Below are 16,040 nucleotides of genomic sequence, written 5' to 3' on the forward strand. Positions count from 1 at the left end.
CTAGCAAAACGCATCCTTTCTGTCAGCTGAGTAACCACCTATTTGAGTGACACAAGCCAGCAGCCAACATGCAGCTGCTGGCAAAATGCCAGCGCGGCTCCACTCTGGTGCTGCAGCCTTGCTGACAGCTGGGAGCCTTGGGCTGTGACCCCTGTGTGCTGGCTCTGCGGCGGACACAACCTCTCGCGGCGTGGCTGTTTGACACCAGCCAAAGCAGCCAGGTGCTCACAGCCCTGGTGGCCCCGTGGGGTGGGCAGCCTCAACAGCAAAACTCTGGAGGGTAACCGGCTTGATGGAGACGGGGCCTAATAGCCGATGGGCTTGAAGGTGTGCAAGGTGGAATGAGCTTCAAGGTGCTTAAAGACAACAGAGCGTCTTTGTAGAAGTTAAAGTAGCTGTCAGTTATACTAGAATAATTCTTTTGGGAAAAGGGTACTTTTTAAACCTGGAGCCAGACCCCCCCCCCCCCCAAAAAAAAAAATATATATATATAAAATAAAAATAAATAAACAGAAAATAAAAATAAAACACCAATAAATAAAACACTCAAACACTCAAAACACCAATAGTTCAACATCTGAGATGATGAGAATTTAACTTTTCATTCTCACCAACCTCATTTTAATAGTTGCTTAAATATTAGATTTGGTATATACATATACACACAAGGAAGAATAAAAAGGTTAGATCTCACCATTTTATGTACTAGAAACCCTCTGTCTGGTGTCACTTTATAAACACTAATTTCTAACTAGGAAAGTTCTGAAAGCTAGAATGGTTAAGTTTTAGTTTCAAGTCTTACAGTGCATTTAGGATGTTGATTTAGAAGAAATTACTGTTTGCGGAGGGCTTTTTTTTTTTTTTTTAATACTATAATTGGCATTTGTCTCATTATAGGAGGAATGAAGTTCCTAAGAAAATGTTTGTGGTCGATATAGGAGAGAGATTATCAGTAAACCATCCTATATATTCTCAATGCAGTGGGAGGCTATTTCATACTTGAAGATGAACCAAAGGTTTTAAATATTAATGCAAGATTTTTGGAAGCTCTTATTTTTGTGTATTCATCTTTATATATGAAGAGAGTTTGACTTAAATAGATGCTGTGTTCTTTCTGAATCAAATTGCTTGAGCTACGAAGTTGAATTGTTAAGGATGGAGGTCACTTCAGAAAACTGTGAGGAAGAAAATGTTCTTGGTTTCATCCTAAGCAGTCCAACTGCATGTTCAAATTAATTAAACCATATTTAGAGTAAATAATTAAATTATTCTATAAGGTGAGGGCCAGTAACTTTCCAAAGTCATGGCAGAATGTGGTTTTGTTTTTGTTTTGTTTTTTCCTTCCCAAGTTAAAAATCAAATGTTCCAGTAGAAACTCAGCAGGAGAGAAGCAGCTTTCACGGCTGCTAATGAAACTAATTGGGATCTTCAGATTCACTGTTGTAATCCAAAAGTTCCCAAACTTTTTTTTTAGTGGTGACAAATTTTATTTGGTAGAAGAGGGCTTGACTATAATCAAAAGTGTATGAAGTCATAGCACTGCTTCTTAAGTAAAAGAGAAAACACTAAGTTGTTATTGTCTCCTAAATTGGTTCTCTGTAGCAGCACTGCCACTTGCTTACAGTTTCTGTAAAATAATCTATATTCTGAATAATTCCCAAAGAGTTGTAACTTAATTGTACTGTTGCGAGGAAAATCTGTCTCAACAGAGCATTTTTTTCTGTAAAGTTTTCTTATAAGCCATGTAGGATATTTTTAATAGCTTGAAGGACATTAAGCTGTATTTTTCTGTGGTTACTAGGGTAACAAGAACTGTTTCATACTAGACACTGATTCTCTTCAGGCTATGCAATATTGTATAAACTCTGGTGTCTATTTACCTTGGCTCCTACAAGGGGATTGATGAGAGAGCAGAAATTTATGCGAGGTTGTTTGCCCCTTAATCCCCCCCCCCTTTTTTTATTTAGGTGACCTGAAGCTAGGCTCATTGCAAAAGGTCAAGTTCTTTTAAAAAGTAAATAAATAAAAGCAACTATGACAATGCAGTTCATATCCATATATAGTGTTTGATTCTATAGGTCAGGCAGTGGCAATCAAATTGTCAGGGGTGAATTTTGTGATCCAGGCTTGCATATGTTTTCAGAGGCATATACATGGATAATGCTGAAAATCAGAAGGTCTGTCTTATCAGAGTAAGAGGGCTGTTGTCTTGATATAGAGAAGAAGCTGATATTTTGTGTGGTTCTAATTGGGCAGCATGGCATGGCAGTTCCTGAATTCTAATCCTTTAGAAGCAAGTGATGCTACTAAGAAGGTTTTGAATTAATTGTTAGGCCTATTCTTAAAGACATGTAAAAGTGTAATTTTAATGAGCTAGAGAAAATCCTATTAGAACAGTTTAAATAAGTTTTGTAGGGTTTTTTTTCCTGCTCCAGTGATTTTAACTTGGTTAAAGGAATATAAGAATGTTTTTACTTTGAAGAGTGAAATAATGCCTTACAAGTGTATAGTCTTCTGGCCTTTCTAAAGGGCTTATGCATTTGAATATTTATGTTTAGCCAAACTTTTTTGCTTTGCATATTCACTAATAAGTTTCCCTTTGTAAAGTTTAAATAAACAAGGATAAGGAGATTGAAGCTGTCATTAACTTATGCTTTGAGCTTTAGTTAACTCTGTAAAATCTGTTTAATTCACTTTGCCTTCATAATGAAAAATATTTTCTAGGTTGTATGTCTAGCATGAGTTGTGTAAGTATGCTTATCAGTTCCTAGACATAAATATATGTATAGTTTGGGCATTTTTGTGGCCCAGTTGAACCAAATTAAACATTGGGATTTAACTGGATGTTGCCCTGAGCAACCTGGTTGAGATCTCATAGCTGACCCTGCTCTGAGCAGGAGGTTGGACTAGAGACCTCCCAAGGTCCCTTCCTGTCCAACTGATTCTTTGCTTCTAAGTCTGACAGGAATTAGAAATTGAAATAATGATGTAATTTCTAGCCAGATTGTAGGCAAGAAAGATCTTGTAAGTGCTCTGATTGTGGAAAAATCCAGCTACAGGCCTAAACTTTGATACATCTGAACTGGTACCAACCTATTTGGTCAGTTCCTCTCTCCCTCCTCGTCAGTGCTCCTTTGTGCCATAAGTTTACAATAACTTTTAAAATATTACAGTATTTCATCTAAAGGTTCATGTGTGAAAGGATACATTTCTGAGAGAAACTTCTTGTGACAATGCATGGACTGATAGATAAATGGCAATGCATGTTAGGGTCACTGTTAAATTTTACCGAACACAGCAATTTAATAAATCAGAGATATGAAAATCAGAACTCATAGATTTGTTATATGATGTATGAGAAGCTTACATTGCTTTTAATAGATATCTGCTTTTTTATTTCGTTGCCCTTGCAAAGAGATATAGTCAAATCACACATCATCACACCGCATCATCAGAGCAGGCAGGCTTTCTGACCTTGTAAAAATTCTGTACAGAAGAGGAAGGAGGAGAAGAAATCCCTCACAGACAGCATATGTTTTAAGATACTGTAAGCCCTTGCAATATCCCCTCAAGCCTGCACAGTTGTTCTGAGGTAACAATCTTGATTTGTCCCCATGCTGGTGTTCTTAGCTCCTGGCCTGAGTTAAGGCTAATCCAATAGCTTTATTCTTTCTGCTGGCAAACTTGGCATTGACGTGGAATCTACCGTAATGTATCTGTTCTGAATACAATACCATTGTAAAGAAAACCTGAAGAGTTGTGCTGTTTTGTAGCCTACTGCTGAGAATATTTAGGATATAGGACTTTTTTCCTCTTTGTAACTAGAGCAAAACTGTTAACAAATCCTTCAGGGTATTCAGGTTATCTCAGTCTCTAAGGATGGAAGGTCTTAAAAACTGTTCACGTGTCACAGGCATTCTGAGGTTAAGGCTGACACTATTGGTTTTTCAAGTGGGAAGCAGAGATGCAGAGCTTAAGGGACTCACTAGAAATTACACAGGATGTCTGTGGCTGGGTATGGAACTGAACCCACGTCTCTTAAATCCCACGTCAACATTTATCACTTGATCCTTAATGTGTTTTCTGCACAGTACTGGAGGATAAAGTTTAAGTGATTATGTCTCTAAAGTGAAAAAATGGTCATTTTAAAGAATGTCAAGTCTTTTTGACATCTTTAAAATACAAATAAAAAATAGATGATAGTCTCTTTAGTATCTTCTATGTATTGTTGATAGGTACTGAAAGCTTTGACATATTTGTCGCATTCGTTACACTGCAGTGTATATTATTAATAATGTATTAGTGTGGCATATGGTTCAAATAATTTTTAAGGTCAGAAAGCTAATGCAGTCATTAAGAATAATTTCCAGTTATGGACCCAAAGTTTAAACACTTAAATATGCAACCTAATTTTCAAAAGGTTGAGCTATGCTTACAGCTATTAGCAGCAGTTTTTGACAAACTAGATACCCAATTTTAGATATCCAGTCTGGAAATTTTGAGCAATAACTTTGTAGTAAGGCAACTGCACCATACCTCATGATGTGTTCATAGTTTTCTTGATAACTAGATTTCTTTCAAAGCAAATTGAATATAGAGGAGCTAAGCAAAATCGATGCTTTTGTGAGAATGTCAGATTTGCAGAAAGTTTTAATTTTCACATTGCTTTGGAAGTATCATATAAGAAACAAGAATTGGTCATGATGAAATGAGCCAGGTAACAACGCTTCTCTTGCATTTTACATAGGATTGAAACTTGTGAGGTTATTGTTTCTTAAACTATACCATGGAATAGAAAATTCTCATTTGAAAATTCCAGTGTTCAAGTGCTTAATGTGGCTAACACTTCAGGATTCAATCAGATGTTGTGGATGTTCAATTGTATAAGACAAGAAGTTAGATTGGCATGGAGAGGGAACTCGAGGATTAAAATGTTCAGATATGCTCACAGCAAACCTGCTGCTCAGTAGGTAGATATTATATACCACTTAGTCTTTTCAGTGTTTAGAGACTTCAGTTTTAGATACAAATTGTAATGATAAATAGCAGAAAAAGGGTGTCATCTTTAAGGTGAAAGCTAGACCTCTTGTTTGCTAAGGCTATCAAGTGTTTGAAATAGTAGGTGAGAACTGCCGATACTCCTCCTGTCATAGATTCCTTGTTGTCATCCCCAGCGCTGAAAGCGCTGTTTGCCTGTTGCCTGCTGTTTGCCTGTTGCCTCCTATGCCAAAGCCTCACTTAGAGGGAACTGATGTCATTGAATGTAGTTTAAACATTCATGGAGTTCTGCTAAATTGCTGAGGAAAAGGTCTCCCTAACATCTTGATGATTAGTGGTCTTTTTCTTTAGGACTGATTGGATACTTCAAAGTCAATAGCGAACCCTTCTCCCGTAGGGCAAGTTGTCAGTCCATTGAATTTTCAGGTATTTTAAGCAAGGGATGGACCAGAGTTGCAGATAGAGGCTTTATCTGACACGACTTGTAGAAGCAGGCTGAACATCTGGAAGGAGGTTATCGTTGTTCTAGGTCCCATGTGGGGTCTTAGATATGGAAAATTCTCTATAAATAACAATTTCTCCCTGATTGGAACTAACCTGGAAAATTCTTCAGTGTCCTTCATACATGGATGTCATACATCATCTTGTTGCCTGTGTTGCAGCAATGGCACATAGGTTTATCAGATGGCCTTTGAGTATGTGTATCAAATAGTATCATCCATCATCCTTGTTAAGGATTTCTCCCTTGCAAGTTCTCTGCTGAAAGCTGCCTAGAAATGATGTGGTCTGTGTTGAGTATAGTGCGTTGGGTTTTGTTGCTGTTGTTCATTGGTCTTTTGGTTGGCAGAGAGCTATTTCCTCTAATCCTTCATAAGCACCATAACAAGGCTGAGCCTGCCAAACAATTTCTGTACAAAACCAGCAATGGCTGTAAATTTTGCTAGACCTAGAAATGAAACTGGAAAGCGTAAGCTAACTGTAACAACCACAGAACTGAATTTAATTTAAGGTGTTTAATTCATGTTGAGGTGATTGTTTTCAGAAAGCTTCATAGATAGCTTCTGAGGTCTTCTCAAAAGGCATATAGTCTGGTTGTTATTTATTATACTATTCTTTAAGTTGTTTTACAATTATTATTTAATTTGATGTCCTGTGAGTAAGTACAATTACTCTGACTTTATGTACCTCAGCCTACCCATCTGAAGAGTTTTTTCCCAAAGGCTATATATGGAGTTCATGTCAAAACCTGGAATAAAATGTTAGATTCCCAGTCCTGCAATTAGGCCATACTCTAGTCTTTATAGCAAAATAATTCATGACTCAGCCATTTAATTGCAGTGGGACTTCCAATAAGCTCTTTAACTTCTTCTCATTTATAAAAATGATTTAAAACTTTTTTTAGTTGGGAGTTGTTGCTTAACTAATTAAATCCTTACACAACATAGCTTACAAAACTGAATATTAAATGCAGTTAATTGGTAAACTGTAATGACATGTTTGTGTCATAATAGTGGGATTTTTTTTCTCCCAGCTGTTCTGTATGGATTTACCTGAGAAGCAGGAATGACTTTCATGTTCTGCAGAGCAAACCACTCAAACTTTGCAGAAACCTAGGTACTTCTCCCTCCCCCTCCCTCCCCCTCCCTCCCTCTGTATTTGCAGAACTACATGGAAAAAGATAGAGCTATGCAGACTTTGCACCTGCTGATAATTTAATCCATAACATTAAAAATTTTTAAATGCCAAAGTACAAGAAATTAGGATTTGGAAAAAATAAAATGTCCTCTCTGCTTAAATTTCTTAAAATGACGTAGTAATCACTTTACAAGCTTTTTCTTAATTTTTTTTATTTTTATTTTTTATTATTGCTTTGGTTCAAGAATTGCAAGCCGTAACAAATGTTAAGTTTGTTTCTGCTTGAGGATTTTATAATTTTACTGCTTCTCTTCCTAATGCTTGAGAGGCTCAGAATCGGATTGGAGAACACTGTGCGTCTTGTCTTATCCTTCCAGGCCAATGTGATTTTTAACTATTGAGGATTTTGCTTTAAACAATAAGGAATTGTTTGAAAGGGATAAGAAAGTTGTGATAGTTAAGCTTGGAATGAATTGTTTTTTTCTCAATGAGGAAACTTCAAGTTATAACAGATTTTACTCCAGGCAATCAAAGTTTGCAAGTTACATTATAAAATAATGCTAATATGACTTATCTTTTGTTATATATAATACATATGTGTATATATATGAATTTGTATACACTCTAATAGATTTAACTGCCTATCTTTAGCTGTTTCTGATACTTTATTTCATTCTGCCTAGAATTTTTTATTCTTTGCTAGGATTCTTGCCACAAATTCTTATAAGTATTAGATGAGGAATAATTATTTTTCCTGAATTGGCCCTCCTAAGGTCTTTAGCTCTTTAATGACTTTCCTTTTTGACATATCGAAAGTATACCACAAATACATTCTGAGAAGAAACCTGCATCCAAAAGAAGGATTTAACGGTGGTTTGGAACTCCTTTTGAGACTCCTTTTGATGAATTAGGAATAGTTGTCATGGATAGATATCTCTACCTTTCAGTAGTCCCAGTATGTAGCATGTAAAGCTAGAAATCTCTAGCTTTAGGCAATCTCTATCACAGCTTAGGTGAATTGAATCTGTTTATCAGCCTTAGTATACTTCATTTTTTAATTCTTACTCTTTTTTAATTCTTCATTTTTATTATTTTATATTTTCACTTCATGTCATCTTTGTTTTCATCATCGTGCCTGTGTTTTTCTCTCTGTGAATAAGATTGAAGGTGGAAAAAAATGTAAGCTAAAAATCTCTGAAGAGCATTTACATACCATTCATCTAGAGGCTTTCTAAATGTTTAACAAGTTAATTAAGCTGGTATTCAAAGTATACATATTGATCAAAACAGAAATGTGGGTGTACGTGCCATGTGAGGTAAGATAAAATGTAGAAACTGTTTATCACTGTGTGGCATGTAAGGCTGTGTGGTCAGTGGTGCATAGCTAAACCACATTAAACATTAAAATCTATGTATTTATCGGTTCCATGTGGCTATGGTGTTCATTTTCAGGAAATCTGGAGGATATATACCATGGCCTGTTCATTCCAGAACTTTGTAAAGAAGGATAGCAGGGCTTTTTTAGCATTGAATAATGTTATCTGGAACTGGTAAATACCTAGTGGCTGTCTTTTATGAAGGAAGGGCTGTATCTTGTCATTAGTGACATTCTATATATGATGGTATTTGACTTTACAGCAGTGTCTTTCGTGGGTCTATAAAGGACTGTGGTCGTGTGGTATCTTCCGGAGTTGTCACTGCTCAGTATCCATCATATTGGAGCCTAAAACAGTAAGATCATTTAAACAGGATGAAGTACTTTGTTCTTTAAACATACCTACAAACATATATAACTGGTCTTGCAAAAATTTGTTCCTGAAGAGGTCTTGAAAAGTCAAGTCTTCCAGCACTGCGTTTGAGCATATTTCTTTTGAGCTCCGCTATGGTGTTTGCCCTAGAATACATACTTCACTGCACTGGTACAGGGGAAACTGGCAGCGGTTCTTATTTTCTGGTTGCCCTAATGCTTTTCATTAGAAAAGATCAGTGCTGCTCCAAGATTTTCAGCAGTACTGAGAAAATTGGATTTTTCTGCTCCAGGGATGGGGGGGCCCTGCTACTTCTAGGATATAAAGGGCACAGGTAGGAAGACTTGGCTGTGCTGAGAAGGCGAGGGCTCTGCACAGCTCCCATAGTAGATTGAGCTGCCACTTCACACATCTTGTGATGGTGGCAGCAGCAACAGTCTGGCTTTTCGGGGCTCTGATACAGATAGTGGGGTTTTAGCCTCTTTTCTTCTGCTAAGAGTCTGATATAGAGCTGGATAAAATAAACAGCACACTGTGTTTTAGGAGTATTATTTATGGGTAGGTTAGATCCCATATGAAGCTTTTGGAGGTATTTGAATACCAGAGTTTGATTTTCTGATTATGCAGAAAGGTTCTGCGTTGCTGCTTGAGTGTTGCAAGGCAGCTCTGGCAGGGTGTGGGGTTTTTTGGTTTGTTTTGGTTGCTGTTTTTAAGAAGGTGCCACACTTTTTTGTTTTGGGTCACTTAAATTTAGCAGGATAAAACGCCTGTGGGGAAGAGATGTTCTTCTTCCCTTCAAATTTTATTAGAATCTTGTAATTCTCCACATCTGACAAGTCACCCTTTCCCATCCCTGGCCTGTACTGCTGCATGCAACTTCAGCAGTGTGCCAAAATCTGGACAGCCTAAGACTGAAGAGCAGTGAAACCTCCAGGGGCAGGCAGAATTAGCCTCCTGCAAGATCAGCAGTTGTGGTGAGGAAAGTGGTGAACAAGGGTCCTCCCCCATACTCAGCATACCATCACCCAGGATATTGTGTAAGGCAGGAAATTATGGCAGCTTTGGGAGGTAAAGGGTGGAGAGCCAGCTTGAATTCTTCTCAGCTATATTTGTACTCAGCATATGGCTTTAAGTGTCTGTCACATGGAAAGGTGTCACCAAAGCATGGGAACACATCCTTTCTGGGAAGAGGCTGCTTGAGTTATCTTTACTTGTTTCTTGGTTCTAGCATGTGTCTTTACCTGTTATAGTAGTGTGGTTACCTTTTTCTCAGTTAGAAGTAGTTGGAGACAGGAAATTAATGATGCCAAGAATTTAGAGAAACTGAACCTCAAGTGTTCAAGAGTTAGCTTGGGTCTGGAGGGTCTTGTAAGCTCTGCCTGTTACGGCTGGACTGGTTCCACGGTCAATCTGTGCACAGACTAATACTTCAGATCTTGTAAGGCTTGTTTTAGTGAAGAGCTAGCTCTAGGGTTTCTGTGCTACCAGAACGAGAAAGCTGGGAAGCACAGTGCGGAGGCCCTTAGAGACTCTAAATGAGGACAACCAGGGGCTGACATGGAGCCAAAAGTAGTGTGTCATTCAGGATCCAAATTAGCATATCTGAACAGTGTGGTTGTTTCTTTAAAGACTTATTAGTTCAGGTATGGCACTGTCCAATGCACGGTTAATCCATCGTCTTGGTATTTGGAGAATACAGTGCACAGACACCTGGGCTGACTGTCCAGCGCTCAACTTGGGCCTGGTAGGACTGGTACTGAACTGTAGCTATTAAGCCTAAATTGGAGTCAGCCCTCTGCTCAGTATCCACGGATTGTTTTTCCACTATTTGGGATATTTGAGCCTCCATTAATCTAGATAATGGAGACTGACTTTTCTACGTAGACAGACAAATTTTGCGTTAACTTTGTGTTATAATAATAATAAAAAAAAGAAAGTATTTGCTTTGTAAAGCTGAGTATTCAAAAATTAGGTAATGCAGGAATGTATTTTGCAAGAGCAACCTTTTTTTTTGCTCTTTGAGGATGTATTTGAATAAGATGATATCATTAGAGGTTTTGAAGAAACACATTTCATACAATTTAATGTTAAAAGCAGTTATTGGATGAATCTGGATTATGAGGTGAGTAAGGCTATTGATTATAGGATTCATATCTCGTTTTAGGTGGAGAAGGCTTGTAGTGAATGGTGCAAAAGCAAGAGGTTAAGGCAGGCAAAAGCAATATAGAAAAGTGGTTCCATCTGTTCTACCTTATAGTTCCTAGATGATACTGTGCAAATAAATTAAATTAGACTTTTCACATCTAGCCTGTCATCCCATCAATTCTGCATTTGGTCCGTCAATGCGAAACTGGTGTTTACCCCCCCTTCCATATCCCTAGATGCTGAGTAATCATAGCAAACAGATCTCCAAAGATATCTAGTTGCCCAGCTTTCTTAAACCCGTTAAAGCTTTTAAATATCTCAGTGGAACTGGCTATAAATTTGCAACAAGTGTGTGTGGGGGGGTTTCCATATGTTTCTCAATAAATTGGAGTGATCCTGCAGAATGAGAAGAGAGCTGATGATCCTGTATTCTAATTCTGGCTCATCCACTACTTCACTGGATGCTTCTGAAGTGGTTGCTTTGAAAAAGTTTACATTTGGGGTCCTTGGATATCAAGAAACGAACTGAAGGTGTGGCTGCTTCCACTTTGATAGAGGAGCTTTAATGCTGTACAGTAAATAAAATAGGGCCCATGCATTTGAATAATAAAGATAAAAAGAAGTATTGAATTGCTGTCTCATCTATTCAACACTGGCTGTCTTATGTAATTAGAGATTATGCCATGGTGTGCTTATATGCAGGAGGACAGATTTCAGGATGCTTTTGCCTATTTTGGTACTTCATGAGTGGCAACTTAGCTCTTGCAAGAGTTCCCAAAGGCTGGTGCTCATTATGCTAAATATCTATAGAGTGAGAAATGAGAGGAATTTGGTGTGATTATTGACAAGAACCTTAGACACTGGAATAAGTGACATTCCCATAGTTACTGAAAGGACCTAACAAAGTCAGGAATTTAAGTTGCATCTTATGACATAGTTGGACTGATTTTTTGATATTGCTCTGGTGGTGTAAGAGTTGCAGAGGTGGTTTGAGAAGTTATTGTCCTGTTATCTGTTGTGACTCTGTGGGAACTCACTCTCCATGTAGCAGAGTTGACAGAAACGTGGATTCCCTGTTCCTGCACAGTGTCTTTCGACAGCTTAGTTACATCATTAGACCAAGCTGCTGGATGTTGCACTCGACCAGCTGAGACACACGCACCAGCACCGCTCTGCTGCCCTGCCTGAGAGGGAGGGAGATAAAGGAATAGTAATAGATGGCTTAAGGACAGTGACATCTTAAACTGCTTGCAGGTGTTAGTTATGAATGTTGTCTGACCACAACTTGGTCTTACTTCAGTGATTTGACTCAAAACAGTACTGCTAAACTAATACAAAGTAGGAATTCAGGTTTGAATTAAGAGGGAACCATCTCATTTCTCTTAAATCTTGGTTTGGTTTAAGTGCTAAATTCCATAATCAGTTGTGGGGGGGGGGGTTGTTTGTTTTTGTTTGGTTGGTTGGTTTGGGGTTTTTTTTTTGTTCCTGGTTGCTTTCATGAGAAAATCCATGCAAGAGCATTTTGGAAATAGGTCCCGTGTTTTCTTCTCTGTTATGGCAAATATGTAAATTTAAAACCTGAGTGAACACTTGTTTAGCTCTGTATCTAGAGAAGGGTTTTATGCATGTGAGGATGGAGGAAAAAAAAGACAGGCATTTTAATTTAAAAAATTGGCAAGGATCCCCTCACTGGGAGGTGTAAAGTAATAAATTCCTTCATAGCTTATATAATCTATTCTACTGTCCAAGTTGATTATGAAGCAGCACTGTGATAGTATTGCCTGGTACTTACAAATTTTGCTTTTCAGCTTGTTTAACTGGCACAATGATGTGAATGCTGCAGGGGAATGTTATATATTTCTGTATTAGCTAATACATGTTACATTTTCATGTAACATACTTTTGTGTGTATACAGCACCTGAAGTGGGCTGCACTTCTTGAAATTTCAAACTAATTTACTGACCCTTTGGTTTTCTCCCTTTTCTTGCTTGTTTGAGAGTTCTGTGTATATTAACCAAACGTGGATATACCTTTGAAAGGGAGAATGATGCATCTTCCTCATCACAGGCAGCAAGTATGATATGATATGTTTTCAGGGAGAAAGAGAATGTAATGTTGGAGGGAGGTTTGAACCTCCATCCTGTTCTTACACCCTAACTGAGATTGCCAGCATAGGAATATTACATTACCAGTTTTTGTAGTGCGGAAGTGTTCCAGACAGATTTCCTGGTAGGGGGGAATTCAAAGGAAGAAGCATTCATCAGGACTTTAAGAAAACTCTGAAAGGAAAGAGATGTGTAACAAACTCCAGGATGTGAAGAATGTAAAAGCACTTTTTAACATAAAGATTATCTAAATGTATTATTTCTGTTGGGTCTGTATTGTTTGCAAATAGATGTTTATATTTTGAGTGTATTTTAAAAATACATAATTGTTGCTGTGGCTTTTTTTGTTTTTGTTTTAATTGTAGGTATGAGAAGGTGCCAGTAATTCTGGTTGGTAATAAAGTGGACCTGGAAAGTGAGAGAGAAGTATCATCGAATGAAGGCAGAGCCTTAGCCGAAGAATGGGGCTGCCCTTTTATGGAGACCTCTGCTAAGAGTAAAACAATGGTGGATGAGCTCTTTGCGGAAATTGTTAGACAGATGAACTATGCAGCACAGCCAGACAAAGATGATCCATGCTGTTCTGCATGTAATATACAATAGCATTAAAAATTACTTAACCTGGACCTAATTTGCAGAAATTTTGTAAGGTGGTAAAACTGTCTACTTCACTTCCTGTTTTGTGGGTCACTTGAAATACGCCTGTAGTGAAGTAGCAACATTAACTCAGAGCTGAGCATTGAAAGTCAGTCACTGACTCTGAATATAATTGGGTTAAATGACCACATCTCACCCATTTTTCCCCTTGAGCACCTGCAATTTTATGGCACAGCCAGCTGATCTACAGGGTCGTTCCAGTTGAGCTTACTTGCGCTGTCATGTTAGACAGCGCCAACAGCAACTATTTCATAAGAAGTTAGAAAACTTTTGGTAATGGGAAACAAAAGCAGTAGAGAGAATATCTGTGAAGACCGTTCACAACTAGCATAAGTGCAAAAGGAGAGCCAAGTCTTTCGGTGTCTAATTACCGTGCTTCAGGATGTGCGCGATCACTTGTGGCCAAGTTTGCTCAAATATGTTGATTTCACCTGAACTTCTGACAGTGTTAGAGGAAGAGGCTACCAGAGACCTATCTAGTTTGGATTTTTTTCAAAATTGATGCTATTATTTCTACACTTTATCCCACATCTTGAAATAGAAAACATTGCATCAGTGTATGAAATGAGAGGCAAGATCTGAAAACAAATGATGGGTGAAGAAACAAAGTATGGCATTGGAATGTTTTAAATCTTTTGTTTTGCTGCTCAAAAATGGAGGATTGCTTCAGGTTTTGGTCAGACAAAAAGCCAAACAAACCCTCTGTTTACAAAGCAGGAAGCATCTTTATCACTTTACTGAACCAGGAGGAAGCAACTGTGATGAAAAAAAAAAAAAAAAATGCTGAGCCTTACTAACAAGGAACACTTTAATAGATTAACTAGTACCATCTTGTAAGGAAAATTAAGCCATGTTGCATCCATATGTTCTCTTCTGCAGAAACCTCATGGGACAGTATGAACATCCTGCATTTTTAAGTTTGTTAAAGACAACAGTTTTTCTTGCCTTTAAGGGCTATGTTCTCTGGTGTGATCCCTAACTAACCTTTGAAAATCAAGTTTGCTATTTCATAGCTTTAATGTTGAAAACTTTGTTAATTGAATAACCATGTGAAATCATTTGGTTCAGAGGTGAAATAGTTACAGTTATAATTCCTTAGGTGAGCGTGGAAATGGCTCTTTAATTGCCTGACACACTATTCAGAGGTTGCCCCAATTATTGGAGTGTTAAATGGTGGGAGCAAATATTTTATTTTGAGAGGATGCTCGTGCTCTGACTTGCTAGTTTCATAGCAGTGAAGTATTTATCATTTGCATGACTAATGGCACAGAAATACCTATTCTGAAGTCTTACAATCAAAGTATAGAAAAGATTTCATTCAAATGTTTAGATTTTAAATGCTGGAGAGATTGTCTTGAGCTGGATCTTTTCTAGGTAAAATTGGCCATAAAAATATAAATCACTGAGCCTGTGGTCTAAATAACATCATGCATTTTTATTAGTTTTCAATCTTGTGCAGTAACAGTGTAGTTCCTTGTGTTTAAATGAGTGAAAACAGGGGTGCTGGGGTGTGTGTGCGTGTGTGTTCAGAGTGCATGTGCGTGTATATGGCCCTTAGAAATGCTGTAATTGGAGTTAGGTTTGAGAGTTTTGCTTCCATCTGCAGAACTTCCTAAAAATGCTCTCATCTTCTACAAAGGAAACTTGAGTACAAAACGCCTTTGCTGATTTTCATACATAAATATTTTTAACATTTTAAACTATAGTTAAGAGGATAACAGCTAAAGAAAATCATATTGATGGAAGAGAACTGGCCATCTCTGCCCTTAATCCTTCAAAACCTTTCCATAACCAATGTATCGAAGGGCATTAGATGTCACAAACATTAAGCCTTACTAGAATGTTAATGTGGTCCTTTTTCCCATCTACTTTACAGAGTTTTTGTTACTGTTCTTTGTTCTCTTAGGGAGATATTCACACCACTTATTTCTGGCATCTGAATGCCCGTTCTGGGTGCTCTGAATTGCCCTCCTAGAGGCACCTACCTCTTTCCATTGACTAGTTAGGAAGCTTAGGCTTTAAATTTCGGTCCTCTGAGTCAAGCATAATTTATATGCCTAAACTAGATGGTATGAATGTTCTCTTCCCCCCCCTGCCCGCCTGCCCGTTGTGTCAGCCACCATGTTAAAGCGAAATTTGAGATGTTGAATTAATTATATCTTAAAATACCTAGGTTGGGAAATGGTCTATTGAGCAGTACACCTATCTGTGAAATAGCTTGTCAGTGTGAGATCCACTGCATAAGCGCTCAGAAATACCAAATTTAAAACTTAGTTTGGAGTACGTTAGGCACTGTTACTTACAGAGATGTTAAAATCTTACCTCACAGATTGTTCAACAACCAACAAAATGGCATGAAATACAATATGAAGGGCCTAACACAAACTTAATAATGTAAAACAGATGGGCTGTAATATAGGAAAAATTGCACAGTAAAATTCCAAACAGAAAACATTAATGAAAAGATCTTAGGCTTGTTTTTTTCATTACGTTTTTGCATTTTTAGAAGCCTAGGCCATATATGCTACCACACAATATTGCGGGGGGGGGGGGGGGGGATTGTAGATGTTGTTTTTTTCATTGTATAATTCTGAGGAAGTAGTTATGCACTATTTGTATTTCCACTAATGTGAATATAGTGGAGCTTGAATCAATGACAGTTGCACTTGACAGAGATTTTTTTTCAAAATATAAGGTTAGCAGAAAGGTAGTTAAGTGAGCCACATGTTTTGTGGCCGCCCTGTAGGAGTC

General features: G+C 37.8%; 1 protein-coding gene across 1 annotated transcript in view; it reads left to right on the top strand.

Moving 5' to 3' along the window:
- Positions 1-15,839, top strand: part of RAP2A (RAP2A, member of RAS oncogene family) — a 31,092-nt gene extending 15,253 nt beyond the window's left edge. Inside the window, exon 2 of the mRNA XM_067293525.1 lies at positions 12,998-15,839. Within this exon, the coding sequence (XP_067149626.1) occupies positions 12,998-13,235 (238 nt within the window). The 3' untranslated portion in view covers positions 13,236-15,839. The remainder of the gene's footprint in view (positions 1-12,997) is intronic.
- The last annotated feature ends 201 nt before the right edge of the window (positions 15,840-16,040 follow it).

Source organism: Apteryx mantelli, chromosome 1 (genome assembly GCF_036417845.1).
Source record: "Apteryx mantelli isolate bAptMan1 chromosome 1, bAptMan1.hap1, whole genome shotgun sequence".
NCBI classification, from domain to species: domain Eukaryota; kingdom Metazoa; phylum Chordata; class Aves; order Apterygiformes; family Apterygidae; genus Apteryx; species Apteryx mantelli.